Below are 24481 nucleotides of genomic sequence, written 5' to 3'. Positions count from 1 at the left end.
CGGGCGGTGGTGGCGCACGCCTTTAATCCCAGCACTCGGGAGGCAGAGGCAGGCGGATCTCTGTGAGTTCGAGGCCAGCCTGGTCTACAAGAGCTAGTTCCAGGACAGGAACCAAAAAAAGCTACGGAGAAACCCTGTCTCGAAAAATCAAAAAAAAAAAAAAAATGGTTTAAGTTCTAATTGGCTATAAATTATCAAGTAGGCAGTTTTTCCAAAAAAGTAATCCCGGAATCCACTGTAATATATTTCCAGGTAACACCCATTAAGAATTAAGAGTTAATAAGAGCATACTTAAGTTTGGTGCAAATTTAATTTTATTAAACCTTACAATGCTGTGGCATATCATTTTTCCATTGTGTGACAATTTATTGGCTGGCATCTGATACAGTACTTCTTTGAAAAGATACACAATGGGAACCAACAAAAGGGAAAGAAACTAGTTGTTTAGTGACACACAAGAGGGAAAAAGGAAAAGAAAAATGATGACAAACAATTCAAGTTTCCTTAGTATCTAACTTCAAAGTGGTTCAAGTTCCAAGTAACGGTGCCACTGTATAGGGTGCAGGAACACTATTCCTCACCCATTTCCTGCTGGGAACTCCTTACAGGTATTAACGCACCTGTGCATTCAGCTGAGGGGTTCTGCTGGGCAACTGGAAAAAAAAATTCCAAATATAAACAATTTCTCAACTTATAGTAATAAGTTGAGAACTTATGAGTTCTCATAAGTTGAACTTATGAGTTCGGTTCTTTTTTAAAGATTACTAATTGTTTCTTTGCAAATGAGCAATCACTTAATTTCAAAATCATAAAGGGCACCAAGTTATCTTGCTGACTGGGGCTTATGCTTGTCAGACCTCGGGATAAGAAAAAATGACATTATTAAACCTGTAATCTATTTGCCTTTGGAAAGGAGACTGGTATCAGGATAAAATAACCATTTTTCTTATTAAAATGATCAAAATTATAGAACATCTGAAATTCAGAGGCATTTCTGGAGAAACATTGTTGAGATTTACATATTAATACCAGCCAATACTACCACGTTACAGTGCCCAGTTTAGTTTGATTCAAATGAATACAATTAGATCACTTCTTCACCATGGACAAAGCCAAACCCTCAAACTTAAGAATTGTGTATTTTATTCAGTCTCATGATTTTCTGATGAAGGCCCTAACAGTTATTTGAGGTTGCACTCCTGAACCAACTTAAATAAAATAAAATCCTGGCTAATTTTGAGTTGCTTTTTCAAGAGCTCCCAATGGCATTTCTGGAGTGGACAAACAGAAAGGGAAAAGCCACCCCTTGACTGCAATACGGCACTGCAGCTTTCAGGATTGAAGACCAGTTCCAAGGTATCTGCTCTTCCTTAAGGGAGCCACTCTGAGATACCCTGATTTCATACGGGGTTATGAGATGCAAGTCAGATGAGCCTTGCTCTAAAAACATGAGAGCCAGACTCTTCTGGGCAAAGGGGAAGGCAGGTATTAAATCCCTTACGGTCAAATTGTCATCTTCTACCCCAAAAGTAAGATCAACCAATGATGACTCACCAAAATGGCCAAGCTTTCATGTCTTTAAAAAAGAAAAAGAGAGTTCAAGCATACCAAAGTTAGAGGCAGACGATTTCAAAATAGTTTGATATTTCTAATATCTGTCTAAATGACATATTATTCTTATATATAGCAGCTCAAATATTTTATCAGACTTGCCCCACAATAAATAAAACACAGTAAAAACCTCTTCATCAAAGGATTAAAAAAGAGCCCACTGATAAGTAATTCATCTTTCCAACAGTAAAATTTAAATAAAAATGTAGTAAAATGAATTGAGATACTTTTTAAAGAATTAAACCTCAATTGCTTAATGAAAACATCTAATGTTCTTTATTTACTACTCTTCATTACAAATTTTTACTAAATAAAGATGAATGTGATCGCAATGACAATTCTTTAAATAACATTACATCAACCCTCAGGATAAAATGTCATCCTCTAAATCCAAGTGATCCAGATCATGAAGTTCACAGGCAAACTGATTTTTTTCTCTAGAATCAATAAGGAGCATTTAATTCAGAATAATTTCTTTTACTACAGCTGCAGGGCAATGTACCATTGTGAATTCTACTGAGTACGGTAAAGTGCTGAGTGATTACCTGAATGTTTGGATTTTCACTTATCTTTCCTTAAGTCAAAAGAGCCCTTTCTGTGGCATTAACAAATCTATGATAGGAAAAAATAATAATAATAATAAGAGGGAGAGGGGAGAAAGAACTGAGGAGAGAGGAAGTGGCAAGGAGGGAAAGATGGGGAGGAGGCGCTATTATTAAGGGTACAGAAATCACTGTGCAATCTTTTGTGTTTAATAGGGTGACAAATAATTGAGATCAAAGTAATTCATGCACGTTATCTTTAAAAGATATACATAAACTTGAAGAAAGAAAGAACACTGTTATTGACCTTTGATACTATGGCAGTAAATTGCATACTAAAATACCGTAATTACCTGAAACGCCTAGGTCTGGCTTGGCAAGCATCATGCCACTGACATGCTTTAGCCTCTTTGTAACTAAAGGTGGTCTGCAGTTCAATGACTGAGTAGCTCAATGGGACTCATTAAGCTGTGTGATAAACTCTGAGGTTAAATTGAAGCAGATTCTCTATACCTAGTCACACCATCAGCACAAGCAGGACAACGCTGGAGCAGCAGGAAAGGCAGGTCACTTTAGAAAGAAAGGTCTTCCTTTACTGCATGATATACTAAGATGACAGACCTAAATTTCAACTGGGTTAATGAGTTGTAATAGATTTGTTTCCCAAATTTAGCATACAAAAACTTTCTGTAGATTGAAGAAAGAAACCTCAGATGTGAAGAAACAAAGCAAAACCAAACAAAACATAAAATTTAAAAAAAAAAAAAGTTTGAGCTCAAACAGCTTACCGGCAATTCTAAAAACTGACATGCTCTAAGATTATTTTTGTGAAATAAACTTTGTAACTTAAGAAAACAGTGTTTTGAGTTGAAGTTGACCAACTGCTGCATAGAGAATATGCCAACACACAACAGTCCAGTTTAAGCCGGTGCATAGAGAAGATAAAGCACTTATGGTCTGCAAATGGTGAACAAGTCCATAAGGTTTATGACCTAGCAGGATCCAAAGGTTCAGGGAACATGTAGCAGAAATGGTTAGGCGAAAAAAAGTGGAAACAGGCAAAACTTGAAGACAAAAGAAGTGGGAGCCCAAGAGGATGACTTTCAACTGCATAAAATTCACAAACTAGTGAAGTATTAAGACATCACTGAAAACAGTTAACTCCGTCTCTACCACCCAACAGCAAACAAAACCAGAATGGCCTTTGGCAGACAATTTTAGAAATTTGAATATGATATCACATTTCTCAATAATTCACAAACAATATATTATATGGTATATTTATATTAAATACTGGGAAACCAATCCTGCAAATTTGATGCTTACAATGCGTTAGCCAATGAGAGCACAATGATAGCAAGCTAAATGGATGCTGGTGTTATCACAACAGTGCTCATTTATGAAACAACTGTTACCAACTCGTGCTTTAGCAGTGCTGAAGTACTGTTCCAATTATCATCTATGAAGTGAAACAAAGGTCTCTAGCTTTTCTGGGATATGCCCTTTATAATATATTCTATGATTCACAATGACACGAGCAGCGAGACACTGCAAGGTGGTATGATTTATGGGCTGGATCAGATTTTTAGCTATCTCCTTCTCGTCCAGTAAGTCACTAGCAGTTTGTTTGTGTAAGTTTGTGGCATCAAAATGTGCACCTGATTTAATAAGGAGATTCATGATGTCTGGATGATTGTTCAGAGCAGCGATATGCAGGGGACTGTTGTCATCAGAGTCCCTGACGTTCACATCAGCACCACATTCTATCAGTATCGCAGTAACTTGCAGAGATGGAAACTTACAGACAGGGTATCGCCCTACACATGTAGTATTCTTGTCCACAGCCAGATGCAGAGGGCTGAAGTTATTCTTTCCTCTTGGATGCAGCTTAAGAAACCTGTAGATAGTCTGCTTTTTGAAATGGTCCTGTTCTAGAGTACAAGGAACTTTTTCTAGTAAGCAAATTAAATGCAAAATGATGGAAAGAGCCTTATTCAACTGCAATGGGTCAGCTGGACACTGAGTTTGTTTGATAGCTCGCTCAATTTCAAGGACGCTTTTGCACAATATGCCCATGAGATCATCAAATGTAACTGTGGTACCCAGCAAGCCTTTAGCCCTGTCCTGTAGCATAAAGGAAAATAGTTCCGCAAAAGACAGTAGGCTGCTGGCAGTCATTGGGCTTAAAGGGTCCAAATTGCTCTGCTGCATATCCAAAGCATACTTCCATAGGTTGATGCATCGCTTAAAATTTCCAGAGTCGGCATAGACAGCGCCCCGGTATCTGATGTAGTAAGAGGTATCAGGATGGGAAGGACCAAGAATACGTTCTCTAATTAACAGTGCTTGCATTCTCATCTCATCAGGATCAGCAATGAGACCTTCTAACTCTTCTGCACTGTTTACCTCCTTAGCATAATCATAAGCCATTATTAGTGTCTGTGGAACTGGTTTACTGATTATATTAGTCCTATCACTGTACCTCATGTTCATTGCCTTTTTCCAGTATTTCAAAGCCCCAAGTAAATCTCTCTTTTTATCGACAAATGTAGCTCCCAGAAGCTCTAGAGCATTGATACGCTCTGTCTTGCTGGTCTGGGCATGGTGTGTAAGAAAATCCACAATATTGGTGTGACCAGTCACACTTGCTGAGAGAAGAGGAGTCATTCCATAGCCATCTTTTTCCATCTTGGCACAATACATAAGCAGCATTTTCATGATGTCCAAGCTTCCAGACTCTGCACAATCATGCAATGCTGTATTGCCTTAAAGAGAAGGGAAAAAAACACACTGTGAACAACCAGGCTATAATGCAACCTGAAAAGAAAGCACAGGCAATGCCAATCAGCCACAAGTAGGATCTATTACAATCACAGAGGAGAAAATGATTACCTCCAGCACCTAACATTAGTGTCTGATACACAGCAGGAGCCAAAGAAAATACTCATGAAACTTCTTAAATAACTCAACTAAGATGAATATGAAAAGGAAAACAAAACAACAACACACCCAGATAAAGTCAACAGATAATGTTCCTTAATCAATGGCCCCTTGGCACTTCTCATTCATATTCAAATAAAAGTGATATTCTGTGAACAAAAATGGATGAAATAAAATGAAGTCATATAGCCGGGCGATGGTAGCGCACGCCTTTAATCCCAGCACTTGGGAGGCAGAGGCAGGCGGATCTCTGTGAGTTCGAGACCAGCCTGGTCTACAGAGCTAGTTCCAGGACAGGCTCCAAAGCCACAGAGAAACCCTGTCTCGAAAAACCAAAAAAAATAAAATAAAATAAAATAAAATGAAGTCATTTGTAGCTTTGCAGACAGTCAGATCTCTGGGTCAGTTTCCCCATTTATAAATGGAAAATCTTGTCTTTAGGAGCTACTTCATTTTTATAGTGGGCTTTTTTTCCCCCCTAAACAACTGAGTTAACTGTTAAAGTCAAAATTTGTTACAAAGAATTCTTAAAAACACTGCTCTCATAGGAAAAACAAGTCCGCTAAAATCTGAAAAATATGTAAGTGGTTCAATATAAACTTTCAAAGGAGACAAATAAAACCCTTTTATAATGGGTTATTTCCTGTTACAATTTAATTTTTTAAACATTCTTTTTAGATGTACTAAACATTCTAACACTATCACATCACCCTAAACATGAATTAAAACTGACAAAAGACACTAGCATATTACTAACAGACTATAGAAATAGTATGATATAAACATCAGATATCATATCTAAGGGTAACAATAACCATTTGACCATTGATCAGAAGTGAAGCCGGCATGCAGATTTTCGGTATGTACATATACAATGTTTGTAGAAAGTGTCTGCAGCACATCACTCTGAGCATATTTATGAGCCACTTTCTAGTTCATGAATTTTCTAGTCTGCTAGGAGTAATCCACTTTAAAAAGCCACCCACTGGATTTTTTTAGTTCTACAGTATCTTTGGTTTTTTGTAGTTTTCAGATTTCCTTGAATATCCAATTTTTTAAAAAAAATCTCTGTGAATATGTTAAACCTCATATAGAAATTTGTGTCAGTAACTATATTCATGATTGTTTCATGGGGCTTTTTTTTTTTTTTTTTTTTTGGTTTTCTTCAAGATAGGGTTTCTCTGTGTAGCTTTGGAACCTGCCCTGGAACTAGCTCTAGCTCTTGTAGACCAGGTTGGCCCTGAACTCACAGATATCCACCTGCCTCTGTGAGTGCTGAATTAAAGGTGTGTGCTGCCACCACCCAGCTCCCTGGACCTTTTCTTCAGCTCTTCTGTTTGTATGTTGTTTTCTCCTCTGTGATGATTTGAGGGGACTGAGGAAATGCTCAGATGGTAAACTGCTCCCCCTGCAAGCACGGAAATGACCTTGATTCCTAGAACCTGAGTAGAGAATGCTGAGTGTGGTGGCACTCCCTTGCAAACCCAGCACCAGGGAGGGAGTGTCAGACCAGTCTACTTAACACCTTCAAAGCTGTGGAGAGACCCTGTCTCCAAAATTAACACAGGTAGAGGGCACCTGTATTAAGGTTCAATAAAGGGATGTGTGTGTGTGTGGGGGGGGGGGTCAAAGAGAAAAGCATTAAACCACAGAAGGCTTTCCACTCATTCTCTGCTAGAAAGTAACAAGATAAACAGCAAAGTTTCACTAGGAACATAGCTGAGACACTGAATCACAGTGAAAACCCCTAACAGAAAAGAACTGCCAAACTGCAATTCTAGATTCACGTCATAGATAAATAAAAACAACACACATTATCAGATAAAAAACATTTATTACTAAGAAAAGCCTAAATATCTTGGATTTTCTTTCTTTCTTTTTTTTTTTTTTAGCAGAAGGAACAGTACATGGGAGCCAGGAGACATGGGCACAGATACACAAAAAGGGAAAATCTGTGGGTATAAATCTTTAAATTTCACTACTAAAATAGTGCCTACAGTAACGACATGTAGCAGACCAATGATGGACAGAGGCTGGGGCCTGAAAAGAAGGATTAACTACAAAGGGAAAAGAAGTTGACTTTCTGTTCTTACATTTCTATGCCAGTACCAATACCTGCCAAAAATTGAAAATACTTCTAGAAGATACAGGCTATTAAATGGAAATCTCTAGCAAGGTGGTACCCCCCCCCTTACGAGTTACTGGCAAAGGAGGTTACGGAGGGTCCCCAAACAATACAGGCTACTGCCATTGCACTAGGCTGCCCACAATAACTAGCTAGAAAGATCCTATTGTGTAGTAATGAGGAGCGGGGAGGGGGGGGGTGGTGTCCCATCGCCCAGCTAGCTTAGCCTGGGGAAATAATTATACAGAAACTGTATTCACTGAAATACTGCCTGGCCCATTAGCTCTAGCCTCTTATTGGCTAACTCTCACATCCTGACTAACCCATTTCCATTAATGTGTATTGCCACTTGACTGTGGTTTACCGGCATGAATCTAACCAGGGTAGGTCTCAGGCAGGAGAATCATAGCATCTGCCACACTTCCCTTCTTCCCAGCATTCTGTTCTGTCTACTCCGCCCACCTAAGGGCTGCCCTATCAAAAGGCCAAGGCAGTCTCTTTATTCAACCAATGAAAACAACACACAAAAAGAAGAACCTCCTACACCACTATTGCTGAAGACAGCACACTTTACTGTAGGACATAGAGAAACCTAGCTGGAACCGACTGGAAAACTTTCTCCCTGACAGCTACGCCTTTTGAGTGCCAGAAAGCTCTACAAAGCCCGCTGGAAGAGAAAAGTCATTGATGGACTCACTCAGCAGCGCACCTTACATGTCCCAACACTGACTTGCCAGGCGAATGTGCACACTGGCACAGTGGCATGGCTGTTATGGGGCTAACCAACTGAAAACCTGATTAGATACGAGACCTGCTCTTCAAGAGGGAATTATGCCAGATCCTGCAAAGCTAGTCAAAAGCCCAGGCTCAGACGGTCATATGGCCGGGGGAACCCACTACTGCTTCACTAAAATACTGTCAAACTGCCTTCTAAAAATTCACGTTCATACACACGGATTAATGCTGCCCTCAATCATCGCCAGGAAAGCGTCTCTGCAGGAGTCAGTAGTTAATGCAGGAAACAACCACTGGTCAAAGCTCTGAGAATAATGACTATTTACTATGAGAATAAATGACTATTTATTGAGTATTCAGTCCTAAGTGAGAAATCTATACCCCCACAAGATTCAGGAGACGTCTGAGACAGAGGAAGTGTCGCAAACACTGATTTCTAGACACGGCCATTGCAGTCATGAACTTGCTGCCATTAGGATTACTTTTACAAAACCAATCCAACCAAACATTCCAGCAGGCAACACTAATGAGACTCAGTAGGTTATGTAGAGAGGGAAAAAGGGAGGAAGGGAGAGGGGACATGAAAGGACCAGAGAGACATGTTAGAGGCCACCCAAGAATTAGGAGAGACAGGATTAAGATACATTGTATAAAAAGATTAAAATTTGGAAATGGGAAAAAAAAACCAGTGTCACTCTTATAGTATTATGAATTTATTTTTTAATTTATGACTTCATTCCTAGTTAATGAAACCTTTTATCCTGTTTTACAAAAATTTCTCTGCTTTTAAAAAAATTAATCAAAGCTAGAAATAGTGCTTATGCCTTTAATTCTAGCACTCTGGAAGAAAAGGCAGGTAATCTCTGTAAATTTGAGGTCAGCCTGATCTACACAGTAAGTTCTAGGACAGCCAGAGCTACACAGTGCCTGGTCTCAAAAAAGAAAAAAGAAGAAAAGGCATTTACTTCAGACGGAGATGAGTCTATGTATAAACTCTTTATAATCTGATAGACAATTATTTGTTATACTTACTACAGTCATTTAAGTGTTAAATTTACTACTAAATGTTTTGTAAAACATTACTATTCTATCCAAATTTAAACATCAAATCATTATATTCTTTCTAGTCACCCATGTTAAATTACATGCCAAAGACCATACTTTTGACAGCTATCATCACAGATTTTAAGCAATATATGCCAATTACTACATGTCTGACTCAAGAATTTCCCATATTTTATAGCTCTTAAAACACCCACACAACACAAAGATTATAGTTCCAAAAGACTTAGCAGGGTTACCTTATGTCTTCTACTTTCAAAGTAAGAAACAATGAAAAATAGAATGCAATGTTTAAACAAAAATGCTATCAAGCATCATAAATCAAAATAAAGTTTATTTGGGGGCTAACAATGACTCAGCAGTTAAGAGCACATGTTCTTTTTCCAGGGGGCCCAAGTTCAATTCCTAGCACCAACATGACAGCTCACAACTGTCTATAATTCTAGCTCCAGGGGACCCAATACCTTCACACAAATACATATGCAATCAAAACATGAATGCACATGAGATAAAAATGAGAATCTTAAAAATGGTTTAAAATAAAGGTATTTGACATTGAAATTTCATAAATTTAAAGAAAAAAAAGAAATGCTCTTTGTATTACACAATTTTCAATGCCTGACCAAATTCATTTGAAGAAAAATAATTCCCTTCACCAAATACATAATGGAAACTTGTATAATTTCTCAAAAGGCACCTCTATTAAGTGGGCATCCTTTTAAATTTCAAGCTAGCTAGCTAATGGCATATTAAACATTAACTCACAGACTTTCTGTAGAAAGTTAATATGATATGACTGATCTTCAGCTATGTAGCTTCAAAAATAGCAAAGAGAATTTAGAAAGATAGTAGCCATATTCAGCGGATGCTTCCAAAGATATTCAGAACAGCAACCTACTGGGTGCTCAGGTGTTAAAACATGGTAAAATTCCTTTAAAAAGCACTTGGAGGGATCATTTTCACTGATATAAATGTTAAAGATTCCTGCAATTAATTAATAGCAAACACAAGAGTCTATACCAAGCAATGGAGTCAATATGTTCCTCAAAGTCAGTAACCCAAAATACCAAAATACACCAGGACTGGTGTTTTTTTTTTTTTTTTGGTTCCTGTCCTGGAACTAGCTCTTGCAGACCAGGCTGGCCTCGAACTCACAGAGATCCGCCTGCCTCTGCCTCCCAAGTGCTGGGATTAAAGGCGTGCGCCACCACTGCCCGGCTACCAGGACTGTTTTTGAGCCTCAAGAATTATCTATCTTCAGCCCACGTGAATAGAATGCAATGTTTAAACATAAATGTTACTAAGCAACCTAAATCAAAAAAAAGAGAGAAAAAGATATAGAAGTGTGTGTCCCACTATGCCCTGCTATTTAATCTAAATTTAAAAGAGTCAAAGTAAGAAATTAGTATATATTACAATTAAGTCACAATTTTCATCTTTAGTAAAGTTCTTAAGCCATAAACAGTATCAGTAAACTCTACAGCTTTATCTCTGACCACCACATGTATACTGTGGTATGTGTGTGCCCACAAACAAACATACTAACACAAAATAAAAATGTAATAGGCAACTATCTCTTTTAAGTCAGATATTATGCAAATGATCTACAATGGAAAATTTTAAATCTGTAAAGTAACTCAAATTGCTATAAACAATACCATCAAAAATGAAAAACAATCCATAGAATGGGAAACAATTGTAAATATATATCTGATAAAAGACTTGTATACCCAAAACAAAAATAACTCCTTTTTAGGCAGGGCTTCTCTGTGTAGCCTTAGCTATCCTGGAACTCACTTTGTAAACCAGACTGGCCTTGATTTCACTGAGATCCACCTGCCTCTGTCTCCCAAGTGCTAAGATTAAAGGCATATGCCACCAGGTCCAGCTATATAAACAATTCTTAAAGCTAAGTAATACAAAAAAGCTAAATAGCTCAATTATAAAGCATACAAAGCTAAATGAAGACACTAAGATACAGAAATGGCAAATAAATACAAGTAAGCATATGAATAGATACTAAACATTATTGGCCATGAGAAAATATGAACCAAAATCCCAATCCTAGGATGGGTATACATAGAAAGAACAAGTGCTGGTGACTGCAGAAACATTAGGCCCCTCCTATATTCTGAGGAATATAAACTATGCAACTGCTCTGAAAAATTGCCTGTTACATCCTCAAAAGTTAAACAGTGACGACTGTAACCCTATTCTACTCCTAGTAAGACATACATCTGAGAGAAATGGAAATATAAACGGCATTACTTATAATGCTGAACAATAAAACAATCAAGTACTCATCAATTGCTAAATGAGTAAAAGTGGTAGTATCTATACCCGTGGTCTTCAATCTTCCTAATACTGAGATAGTTCCTCATGTTGTGGTGATCCCCAACATAAAATTATTTTGTTGCTACTACATAACTGTAATTTAACTAATGTTATAAAGCGTAATGTAAATATCTGTTTTCTGTGATCCAGAAAACAGATATAGGTTTCCATAGGTGACCCCTGTGGAAGCATTGCTCAACCCAGAGGAATTGTGAACAACAGGTTGAAAGCCACTGATCTATACAAAGGCATTATTATTTGATAATAAAAACTAAACTGACATGCTACAATTGAATAAGCTCAGAACACATTATGCTAAGTGAAAGAAGCAAGTCATGAGAGACCATATGTTCCGCCTGTACTTATACAAGTCTAAAACAGGAGGATTTACAGGAACAGAAAGAAACTTAGTAATCACTAGAGAGAAGTTAATGAAGTAGACAAATATGGAGTTTGGGGCATGAAAGCCTGCAGTGCTAGCTACTTTACTCATTAAACACAATAAAAATAAAAATCCACTGTATTGTATGCTTTAAATGAGTGGATGATATGTGAACTGGATCTCAATAAAGTCATTTGAAAATTCAGTAACAATCAAAACACTCATTTTTCTGGTAAAACATAGTTTTGACCGAGAGAAACAAAGACCATACTGTAGAATATATGTCTGAAAATACACAAAAATAATTCATTTTTCTTCTTCAGCTTACTATGGTGACCAATGACTCATTCTTCCTCGACTTTGTACCTGGGCCTAGTTTAGAAGTGATCCAGACAGGAGTGGGGGTGGAGCACATGCACCAAAAGGCAGATCCCTTTCTGCACTGAGGAGCTGAGAAATGCAGAAGTGAGTTAGAATAGGAAAGGAGTACTGGAAGGTCCTGACGGTTCTCTTCCCCCATGGATATTATATATCATGGGAGACACTAAGGAGCAGGAAAGAATAAAAATAATTTATGACTGGTGCAGGACAATGCTGTATTCTGTTAGTCATGTTTTAAATAGACGAGATTGGCCAGTAGGCAGGCAGGAAGTACAAGCAGGGCAATGAGAACAGGAGTATTCTGGGAAGGAGAAAGCCCATTCCTCTGTAGTCCTGCCCAGACACCGAAGAAGCAGAATATGACCTGCCCCAATGAAAAAAGTACTGAGCCATGTGGCTAACATAGATAAGAATAATGGGCTAATATAAGTTACAAGAGTTAATAAGAAGCCTGAGCTAATGGGCCAAGCAGTGTTTTAATGAATACAGTTTCTGTGTGATTATTTCAGGGCTAAGCTAGCCAGTTGTCCAGGGCAAAAAGCAAGCCCTCATGTTACAAATGACAAACTGCTATGACTGTTGTGTGCCCTCCATTAAGTGTTTGCACGAGGCACTAAACAGAAACATACAGAAACTCAGTAACACAAGCCAATGAACTCACAACAAGAGTAAATACTTTACTGTTTCTATCTGCCAAAGCAGGATGCAGGATGGATGAAAAAACTACTACAGAAGATTTGATATGAAGTAGTTCTCAAGACTAAACTCTCTGGAGCTTAGGGATGAGAACAGAAAAACCAGCTCCCATCTGTAAAACAGCTCCTTTGAAGGCTGAAAACACCAATGTTACATCCAGATTTCATTACAATTCCCTTTCCAAGCTGTTCTAATTCATGGGCTCCTATGTAACTACAATTCTTCCCAAAGGGAAGGGAAAGGTGGAAGAAGAGAGATGTTTTGGATGGATACACTCACAGTGCCTTCTGAAATTGGAAATTCCCTTTCCGCCTCTCTTCTATCACACATTGTCTTAATATATCACATCAAAGGCACAAATCTCTAAAATATCAAGAAATCCTAAATTTTATTTTAAGCAAAAAGGTTTAACAAATCATTGAAAATCTGATTGAAATGAACACCATGAGGGGACCACACATCTAAAAGCTAATAGATAAAACTTGGGAGTTAATGGGGGGCGGGGGACAATAACTAGAAAATGCAGACAAATCCCATACTGCTCACTCTCACCAACCTTAGTTTAATTCTGTGAGAATTCAAAGTTTAAAGTTTCATCTCCAGAGAAAGCTAACCACAAAGATATTTCTCGTAAACTAAATTTACACATCTTCTATAGCTAACCTGCAAGGAGTACGTCAAGTCTTCCAAGGATACATAGAGATAAGAAGAGAACAAAGGAAAAGCAAGTTGAGATCAACTTGAACATCTGCATTAAAAATGTTAGTGAATTCAACTAGTAAATTATTGAACTATTACTAAACCAAATTGAAACCAGACAGCAGAGCAGAATGAAGGTTTAAGTCCTTCTGTTCTGCAAGTAGGTGTGCTGAAGATAACCAATGGCTGATAAATGTCCTCGAGCTCAAAAGAACAGAGACCGGCTTTCAACAGTGTTCAAGTACACTAAAATAACTATCTACCACAATGACAAGCCTTACCCCTCGTCTATTATCTTCAACAATTTTTAATTTATAAAAGAGCTTTTACTAGTTGAGATTCCTATACACTTAAGTGTACAAAAAGTATTCTTCCCATAGTTTCAAAACACAGTCCAGGCAATCCTCAATCTTAGGATCCTCCCAACTTAGCCTCAAAAGTGCTAGGATTACAGATGTGCAACACCACACGGCTAGAGCTTTAAATACAATGATCAAATGACTAAGTCCCTGATGCATGGATCTACATCCACACTAAAGTGCTTCTTACTGTGGGACAGAAAGGAACAATGCCTTGGGTTTGCTTCCAACTATTTAGAGGCGATGAAAGAACACACATGTGTATATATATATATATATATATATATATATATATACACACACACACACACACACACACACACACACACATAAATTTGCTGGGATTAAAGGCATATGCCACCTCAGCCCAGAAAGAAATGCATTTTTTAAAATAAAATATGAGAAATGTGAATATATTTGCTAAAGCAAGATGATTGGTACACTGTAGTTTGACATATTCTCTTCATCTCTGTTTAAATGGTATCATACTAAAGAACCAAAGATAAAAACCTGCCCAAATTAAGTCTCACAAATCTTTTAATGCAATTATCTGTCACATAGCTGAACAGATTTTTCTTCTTTTCTCAACCCCTACCAAGTCTACCTACACTACTGATTTCTGTATAACCTTTTTAATTTATGGACCTATCCCCCAATGAAAGACTATAAAACACAGGGCTTGCCTGCCACCAAACCTTTCCTCTCTTAATCCAACTTAGCCATTTAGCAAGCCTACTTACCAATACTCTGGACCAGATTCCTTTTCCTAATATACAAGATAAAAATATGATGTCTCCAGCCTCAAGCACTCACAGTGTACCCGAAAGCTTTTAAAATTCTAGTTCTCCGTTGGAAACATTTTGCTGGGTTACTGTTTTTGTCAACATGACACAGGACAAAAATTTTCTAGGAAAAGGACTTAAATCATTTGTGAAAATGTCTCCATCAAATTGCCTGAAAGCAAGTCTATATAGAATATTTTCTTGATAATGATTGATGTTGAAGGGCTGAGCCCACTGTGCCACCCCTGGGCAATAGATCCTGGGTGGTATAGGAAAGCAAGCCGAACAAGCTATGGAGAGCAATCCAGTAGGCAGGTTCCCCCACATTTCTTCAATTCCTGACATGATGTCCCTTCATTATGATTACAGCGGAGACACATTAGCTAATATAAACCCTTTCCTCCCTAAACTGCTTTTGGTCATGATTACCACAACAATAAAAAGCAATCTAATGAAGAGTTATCCGGCTGGAGAAGTGGCTCAGCTGTTCAAGGCTAGGCTCAAGACCAAAAATATAATGAAAAGCAATCTTCTACAATACCACTGCATGACATGCCCCACCCGTCCCCCTCCCCAGTTTTTTTGAGACAGGGTTTCTTCACTATGTAGTCCTTCCTGGCTGTCAGTCTGGGATTCAAAGCATGCACCACCACACCCAGCTCAAAATTAAATTTCTTTACCTGAATTTATTGCTCTTTTTATATTCTAACCTGGGTGCCTTTTGGTCCTTATGCTTATACCTACCTACATCCCAATTACTGGATTCTAGTGGCATTTTTCTCAATATGCATCTCCATATCATTTCCTAAGCCTGAAAAATTATCAAAGCCTTTCAACACATCTCAATCCAACATTATTTCAAGGGAAATTTATTTTTAAAATTCTCTATCTTACAAACTATACTCATATTTTGGATTTTAAAAAGAATTGTGCATATGTATCTATGTCTAAGAGGTGTTTGCAGGTACTTGCAGAGGCCAGAAGACTATATCAGATCTTCTGGAGCTGGAGTGGTTGTGACCTGCCCAAGATGGATGGGTGCTGAGATTAAAATTTAGGTTCGCTGAAAAGAGCAAAATCACTCTGAACTAGTGATCTATCTATTTCCTTACACGTTATCTTTCTCCAAAAAGCACTTGTAGTCAGTGCACACTCATTTTTAGCAGTCATATCTCAGAGCCTCCACATGCCACAATAATTGCCTTATTACCAACTTACTTCATCATCTTGACTGTCTAAAATGACTGACTCAGGAGTGAAGATCTGACGTCTTCTAGGCCCAATCTCCAACTGAACCTACAGAGCCTAATCCAACACTCTGACCTGCTAAATTCCCAGCAGTCTGGATATAAAAACAGACATGAAGGGCTTAAGTAACTTCATTTGAGAGCTGCAAAAGCAAAACTCCAAGCATAAATAAAAAAATCTCAAATGAAATAGTAGCAAAAGAAGACCATAAATGTAAAGTGCTGAGTGACAGTTCTGGAGATTAATATAACCTCTTCAGATTTAGAGGTCATTGGTTTTAAACCAACTTGTCTCAAAAATCAATTGTTACTGGAGGGATGGATGGCTCAGTGGCTAAGAGCACTGGCTGCTCTTCCAGAGAACCCAAGTTCAATTACCAGCATCCACATGGCAGTTCTCCAGTTCCAGGGACCCTCACACAGACAAATATGTACATAAAGAAGAAATAAATAAATACTTTTAAAAATCAACTGTAATAGAGCTAGAGAGATGGCTTGGTGGTAAGGATCTGAGTTTGGTTCCCAGAACCCACGTGACAACTCAAAGCTGTCTGTCTAGTCCCACAGGGATCTAACACTCCCTTTCTGGTCTCCACAGGCACTGCATAAACATGATGTAGACATGCATGCAGACAAAAGACCCATATGCATAAGATAAAAATAGAGATTAAAAATGGTTTAGATCAATTGTTTTGTTAAAGTAGAAAGATACTCCTGAATATTTGAAATATTTTCTCCCCTTATGGAATGCTATGGGAAAAGAAGGAACCACTGCCCCTTAGGTAGTGTGCTGTTGGGGATAAAGATTTTCCCATACATCTAATAGTATCTGCTTATGAAGCTGTCTCCGAGATCAAACCTTAAAGGCTGGGAATCAAGAACAGGGATCTTGCCTTAGTCATCTTTGGACAGCCTAGGTCTAACAGCCCATTGGCATACTAAGGGACTTAGGTACCCTCTCAACTAATGAATGAATTCCACCTTCTGTTTAAATACATTCAAAAACTGCCAATAGTCTGTTAAAAAGTAATGGAAAAGCTTAAGTAATAGTCAACTGTCAACTACTTGTTAAAAAGGAAAGAAGGACTCACATGCATTTTAAAGTAAGACCAAGCATAACCTCTTGGTATTTATCTTTTTCCCAAATACTTTCCAATGGACGACACATAGTATGTTCTAAGAAACTGGACTGAAGATGGAGCTCAGAAGTAGAGCCCTTGCCTAGCATGCATGCGACCCTGGGTTCCCCACTACCACTAAAAAGAAAAACTGCTCCATTCTGCACCTAGTCTTATCAGTATTTATCACTTTGAAAGTAGAGCTAAAAACTGGGAGAAAATCCTTCTTCACTGCTAAATCAGCTATGATACTCTTCTAAACCTGATCAGTTTTAAGTAGTTCCTTCTTTTTGATCATCAATGACTTCCCTTCCCTCATGTCCTCACCCAAGAATCTCAGGATCAGTCAAACAACAATTATCAAAGAATCAAAGATGCAAGATCAGAGTACAGGAGGGTAAGTGTGTGTATATATTAGAATCTGTTACCAACATCTGTAAAGAATCATGGTCTAGTTAGGCAGTGATGGTGCATGCCTTTATTCCCAGCACTCTTAGATCTCTGAGTTCAATGCCAACCTGGTCTACAAAGCAAGTTCAGAAAAAGAACCAAATTTACAGGGAAACCCTGTCTCTAAACCCCCACCCCCAAAAAAGAATTATGGCCCAAAAGTGGCTTCACAAAAAGTTTAATACAGTATACATAAAATAATAAAATCTTCTATCTGTGTGTGTATTTAAAATACAAGGTATCTGAAATAATATTTGGTAAAACTCTTTCCTTGTCTTATTTTGGGGCGGGGGTGTAGCCCTGGTTGTCCTGGAACTCACTCTGTAGACCAGGCTGGCCTCAAACTCAAAAGATCCACCTGCCTCTTCCTCCTGAGTGTTGGGATTGAAGGTGTGAACCACCATTGCTTGGCCCTACTTGTCTTCTTAAAAAGAATGTTGATACCCAAGAAAATGACTCAGACTTAGCATATCACTTGGAAAGAAGTGCTCACAGATCCTCACACACAATGGTGGTGAGAAAGGGGCTGTTCCTTTTCTTTTTTCTTCTTTTTTTGGTTTTTCAAGACAGGGTTTCTCTGTGGCTTTGGAGCCTGTCCTGGAACTAGCTCTTGTAGACCAGGCTGGTCTCGAACTCACAGAGATCCGCCTGCCTCTGCCTCCCGAGTGCTGGGATTAAAGGCGTGTGCCACCACCGCCCGGTTCCTTTTCTATCTACAGAGGTATCTATACCAAATTTAGAAACTATAATATAAACAGTATAGTACTCATCTCTCTACTGACTTAAGAACTTAAAACACACCCCAATCAGACTTTAACCTCTGGCTCTATCAGTAATATGGACATTATTCAACTGATAAATAAAAAGTCCTAAACAAAGGAACAAAACATCAAAAAAGCCTCACCAAGAGGTCATATATTTTAGCCATCCCCCTTTTTGTTTTAATTACCTTGAAAAAAAAAAAAGTTCAGTATTTTAACTCAACAATCTACCTGTAAAGACAATCAGGAACAAACAAGAAAACATACTGAAAAATGCTTACAAAAATCATTAAAAATTTTAATCAATGTAAAGCTCCATTAGAAGAGTATGCAGTTCTTTTTTTACTTTTTTAAATATTTTGAGTTTTTAAGACAGGGTTTCTCTGTGTAGCCTTGGCTGTCCTGGAACTAGCCATGTTGACCAGGCTGGCCTGAAACTCAGTGATCTGCCTGCCTGCCTTTGCCTCTCAAGTGCTGGGATTAAAGGTGTTCACCACCATTGCTAGGCAAGTATGCAGTTCTTAAACCAAAATTACTTTGGGATTTCATCTTATACCCATCAGAATGGCTAAGGTCAATAACAAGTGATTCACGTTGGTGAGGATGCAGGAAGGGGAACACTCATCCCTTGCTAGTGGAAGGACAGCCATGATGGGAATCAGTGTGGTGGTTTCTCAGGAAGATGGGATATCCATCTATCTGTACCACTTTGGGGCCCATACCCAAAGGATGCGTCATCCTACCACAGAGAATGTTGCTCAACCATGTTTATTGCTACTCTATTCATAATAGACAGAAATTGGAAACAATTTAGATGTCCCTCAATGGAATGAAGAATGGATAAAAAATGTGGCACATTTACACAATGGGAGTTTATTATTCAACCATTAAAATGAATGAAACTATGAAATTCGCAGGATAGAACAAGAAAAAAAAATCATTTATTTTTCAAGACAAAGGTACTCGTGAACCTGTCCTGGAACTTGCTCTTGTAGACCTGGCTGGTCTTGAACTAACAGAGGTCCGCCTGCCTCTGCTTCCCAAGTGCTGGGATTAAAGGCACGAGCCAGCACCCACCCCCCCCAGAAAAAAATCATTCTTAGTGAGATAACCCAGACACAGACAGACAAATATGGTATGTGTTCACTTATATGTGCATACTAGCTGTTAAATCAATGATAACCGAACTACTAGCCATAGAACCACAGAAGTTAGGGAGAGTAAGGGACTAGGGGGAACCATTAAATCTATTAAGAAAGGGAATAAACAGCTATGTATGGATGGGTGGGCTGGAACAGGAGGATCAAGTGGAAAAGGGTAAGAAGATGGGGGAATATGGGAAGAGACAGCTAAAATTAAGGGCCATTTGAGGAGTAGTATGGAAACCTAATATAGTAGAAGTTTCCTAAAATATATACATAAATGAAAGCAAGCTAAATGAAATGGCCAAATAATGGGAAGATAGCCCCAAAGAACAAGTCCTTGTCACCAAATGAAGCTTCCAGTACTGGGATGGGTTACATCTGAGTTGTTGGTCAGAGTGGATCCCATGGGAAGTCCCAAACAACCAAGGTTGCCGCCAAAAGTGTCTGTTGCTCTCCACAAAGCTATTATGGAAGGGCCCCACTGCTGAAGACAACACCTACACAATTCATTACACACGGAGAAGTCAGCTGGTACCTGTAAAGAACCTTCACCCCTACATTCTAGCATCTTTGGTACCAGAAGATACTATATGCACTCCACCAGAAGAGTAACATAAATACCAAGCCAGACACTAACAGTTTGATCTAAAATGGTGCCCTGCCAACAAGATACACTACTGCAATGGTGGCACAAAGCTTGTGAATGTAACCAACCAATATTTGATTTGACTTAAGGTCAGGTCCATGAGATTGAACCCATACCCAACACTTCTTGGGTGACCATGAACCTGAGACTAGACAGACCTAGGGAAAAAAACAAATACTCCTGCCCTTGACTCCTAATGATATTCCGCTATACTCAGATTAGTACCTTGCGCAGCCATCATCAGAGAAGCTTCCGCCTGCAGTAGATGGGAAGAAATACAGAAACCCACAGCCAAACAATATGCAGAGTGAGAGACCTTGGAACACTCAGGTCTAAATGAAATGTCTCCACCAAATCTTTTCCCTCAAGGATCAAGGAACCTCTGGAGTGAGGAGGCAGAAAGAGTGTAAGAGCCAGAGGTGATGGAATACAAGCAAGGAAACAAGGCCCAATAAATCAGCATGACTGACACATATTAACTCAGAGACTGAGGCAGCATGCACAGGTCTACACCAGTCCTCTGCATATATACTGTGACTTTCAGGTTAGTGTTTTTGCGGGATTCCAAGTGGGTCTCTGTTTCTTGTGCCTTATCTCAGGCTCTTTTTCTCCTATTTGTTTGTTTCTGTCCAATTCCAATGCGTTAGTTTTATCGTAGTATATTATATCATTATTCCTACAGAAACCTGTTTTCTACTGAGAGACAGAAAGGAATTGATCTGGATGGGAGAGGAAGTGGGGGAAGAATTGGGAGGAGCAGAGGGAAGGAAACCATAATCAGGATATAGTGTGGGAGAAAAAAAATCTAACTTCAATAAAAGGAAAAAAAATTTAAAAGTTAAAACAATAAAGCTACTATATGTCCTGCAGTATCAAATATCCCAACGAGATTTAATTATTTTATAAAAATGAACAAGCATGTACTAAAAGAAATGAGTGCTTCGTTCTTGAAATTACAGAACTATGGTTAAGAATTTAAAAATAACTTACTAATCAAAAAAAACAGGTTATAGAACAAGACAGAAAACAAAACCACACACACATCTGTATGTTTAAAAAATATAAAATTATAAAAAAAAATTTAGAACTATCATTGGAAAGATTGTCTCAGCACCAGGATTTTTTTTTTTAAGGAGTTTTACATCTGCTCTGAAAAACTTAAAGCAAAATGAAAAATACCTCAATGGCCTTGTATCATTTTTATAAGAAAACAAAAAAGCTACTGTCATAAACATGCTCTCAGCAGCACAGGGCCCCACCTCGTGTCTCGCCTTCTACCACAGCACATACATTGCTTCATACTATAGTTATTCTCACAGAAGTGTGCTAATACAGTTTCTTCAAGAATATTCACAGCAGGGTTGTTTATCCCAGCACAGTCCTAGCTCAATTAACGATAAATGTTCAATGAAAAATTGTATAAAACAAGAATGAGTCAGCCATGTTTGCTGAAATTGAACGACATAACCTAGGATTAAGATTCACTTGTGTGCACAGACACAAACACCAACAGCAAAAGTAAAGAAGGAGGGAGGGGTGCACCATCTATCTCTAAAAGAAACAAACCATAAATGATTGCAGGCTTCTATATAAGTCTGGAATGCACGGGTGGCAAGACATTTTTCACTGTAAACAATGCAAGCCAATTTATGATGTTTGAAAAATTCTTCGCCTGATTTTTGCTACTTTTAAATCTTAACAGCTTTTTAAAATTCGGTAGAGAATCATTTTACTGTTGCGCAGATTTACTTAAGATCTTCAGGCTATCAAAACTGTTCTGAGAAAATCTGTTAAAGGTTTGAAGAATTTCTAACCTATCACTGTCTTTAGTTTCATACAATAGTGAAGGTTACCCTCATCTGTAAACCTAAACTCTTCCTGACGAAGGTCCCTAAATTTTTCCCAACAAACCCACAATGGTTTAACCTAGTCCCTGTTTAGCTTGTCTAGCCCTGAGCAGGACTTTAGAATCCATTTTCTATCTTGCTACACTAAATACATGTTCTACATAAAAGGATTTCTGTTGGCCCCAAGTAAGTGAAAGGGGGGAAACAGATATCCCCTTTCAGATTTAATCCTTGCAAGGCAGCGTGCATGGCCTAGCCTTCTATGAAAGAGTAACAAACAGATGCCTACCTAGAATAAATAAGATGGTGACTCACTACTCCAAAGTGATTCTAAAAAAAATTCATAACAATGTATTGCATTTCACTCTATTTCCAAATGGATCAAATTATAAGGCAGGAAGGTTAAGCTCATCTGCCACTAATATGCTCTGTAACTATAGGGACAAGAGAGAAAAAAACGCTGTTTAATATAGTATCTGGGATAGTTTGCCACATCTGTTTAACACACTATCAAGTAACAGAGTCAAGGAAATATTGCAAGGGTTACCTAATAAACACAGATCTGACAATGCAGGCTTACTCAGCATCGATGCTAAAAACTGCTATCAAACTTTCTGAAAACAGGAGGCAGTCACTTAAAAAAAAAAAGCTGAACTCACCTTTAACACTTTTTCTATTAACATCTGCCCCCTTTTCAAGTAAATACTGAGCGATCTCTTTGTGCCCTTTGTAGCAGGAAATCATCAAGCATGTATGCCCATGTCGGTTGGACACTTCCAAATCGGCTTTGTGTTCTACAAGGTACTTCACTATTTCCAAGTGGCCATCAAAGCACGCAGCTCGAAGAGGAGTTGAATTGGTTAGAGTCGTGTTGTTGACGGACGCTCCATGATTTAACAAAGACTGGACAACCTTCAGATGTCCTGCTGCAGACGCGGCCCATAAAGGGGGAGCCCCCTCGATGGTTTCCCCGTCGAAATTGACAGAGCCCCCGACTTCGATGGAAGCGCTGCACTGCTCTAGAAGGAACTCCACCATGTCGAGGTGCCCATACCTAGCAGCCATCAAGAGTGGTGTGGCTCCATTTGTTTTTTCCGAGATCAAGGAGGAAACCTCCTCTTTGGATTTGCTTGCCAGCAATTTGGTGAGGAGCCGGAGTTTGCCATCGCGCGCTGCGTTGAACACGGCTGTCTTTAGATCCATTTATGTCCAGTCGGGAGGCTGAGCTTTATTTATCCTTCAAAGCAAAGCTCCAGTTTAACTCTCCACGTAGGCAAGTTACAGGAGCCAAAGTTCAATGTTAGTCACCGCGCCCCAGAACGGATATAAAACCACCGAAGAGTGTGTTCAGTCCGATCGCATTCCAACATCGGAGGAGCCGAGCACCAAACTAGAGAATTAAAAACGAAAAAAAAAAGGAAGGAAGGAAGAAAAAGTAGCAGTTTTAGGATTGTCTATCAAGTAGAGGAAAACACACACAAACACACACACACAATCTGGGTTTCCCTATTTTCTAATCTTGGAAAAAGAAACAGGGGAAAGGCCGTACTTTAGGAACGATTCTCCCCCTTCCCTCCGAGGAGCTGCGAACGGAAGATACAAAAGGGTTCACACGGAGATCAGACTGTGGCGGTGGGAGGCAGTTTCTCCCCGTGTGCGGAAAATCAAACACTACAGGCGACCGGAGTCCTCGTGTCCGGCTCTAACCAGCCCAGCTTTGTTCTGGTTAGGCTTTGCACACGCCCAGCGAGTAACCGAAAGAAGCCAGAGACGCGGCAGGTTCAGAAATGTTTCTTTTTGCAGCTGCAGAGAACCCACAAGGGCGCCAGGCTGGAAGGCCTCATGGTGGCCAGGATGGCTTTCGACGAGGAACAAAAAGGTCAGGCGCACCAACCCGCGGCCCGCTCAAGCTAAAACCTCGCCGGAAAGGCTTTCTTCCCTTCAAACTACGCGAGGCGCTCAGGAAACCCGGCGGCCGCCTTCCAGCCTTTAACTTCGGCCGCCGCCGGCTGCTCCGAGGCCGCGATCGCCCTGTCACCTTCGCCCCCACCTCTCCAGCCGCCCGCCGCCCCGGGCCCCGCGGCCCAAACGACCCAGCCGGCGGCCTTCCGCCCCGACGCCCTCCTCCCGCCCAGGCCTCCCCTGCCGGGCCCCAGGCCGCAGCCCCCACTACCTGCCCCGGGGGCTGGTCGTCCCGCCGTCCGCTGCTCCGGCTCCGACCGCCCCTTCAAATGGAAACCGTTGCCCCCGTCGCCCAGGCTGCCCCGCTCCGCCTGCGGTCGCACAGCTCCTCCATGCCCCGCGCCCCACAGGAATGAATCCGGCCGCGCTGCTCGCTCCGCCCCGCCCCGCGGAGCTGTCTGCACCCGCCCTCCCAGGCCGTTCGGGCTGCAGCGGCTGCCGCGGCCGATGGTGTAATGGGCTGCAGGCCTGGGGGCCGGACAAGCCAGTGCACTGCTTCACATTACTGACGCTGCCGCCGCGCCATTGGGTTGAGGGAGGGCGGCGGCTGCCGCCAGCAACCGCCTAGAGGCGGGGCGGGGTAGGGCGGGGGGGGCGGGGCGGAGGGGCAGGGGGCGGGGCCTGCGCGAGCTCCAAGAAGGCTGCGCCTGCGTGCTA

At 39.9% G+C, this 24481-nt stretch overlaps 1 protein-coding gene across 1 annotated transcript; it reads right to left on the bottom strand.

Annotated features, from left to right (window-relative positions):
- Positions 1–270: 270 nt before the first annotated feature.
- Positions 271–24174, bottom strand: Fem1c (fem-1 homolog C). The gene is made up of 3 exons (XM_041659954.1): positions 24036–24174; positions 22522–23252; positions 271–4918 (listed from the first exon to the last, which is right to left on the bottom strand). Exons 2-3 carry the CDS (start codon positions 23063–23065, stop codon positions 3609–3611), a joined length of 1854 nt encoding a protein of 617 aa, XP_041515888.1. The 5' UTR covers positions 23066–23252; positions 24036–24174; the 3' UTR covers positions 271–3608.
- Between the last annotated feature and the right edge of the window lie 307 nt (positions 24175–24481).

The sequence above is a fragment of the Microtus oregoni genome, unplaced genomic scaffold, assembly GCF_018167655.1.
Source record: "Microtus oregoni isolate MIOR12 unplaced genomic scaffold, Mior012 000011F_ref0000422, whole genome shotgun sequence".
In the NCBI taxonomy this organism is placed as follows: domain Eukaryota; kingdom Metazoa; phylum Chordata; class Mammalia; order Rodentia; family Cricetidae; genus Microtus; species Microtus oregoni.
The sequence above is the reverse complement of the archived record's forward strand: the minus strand, read 5'-3'. Positions and strand labels throughout refer to the sequence as shown.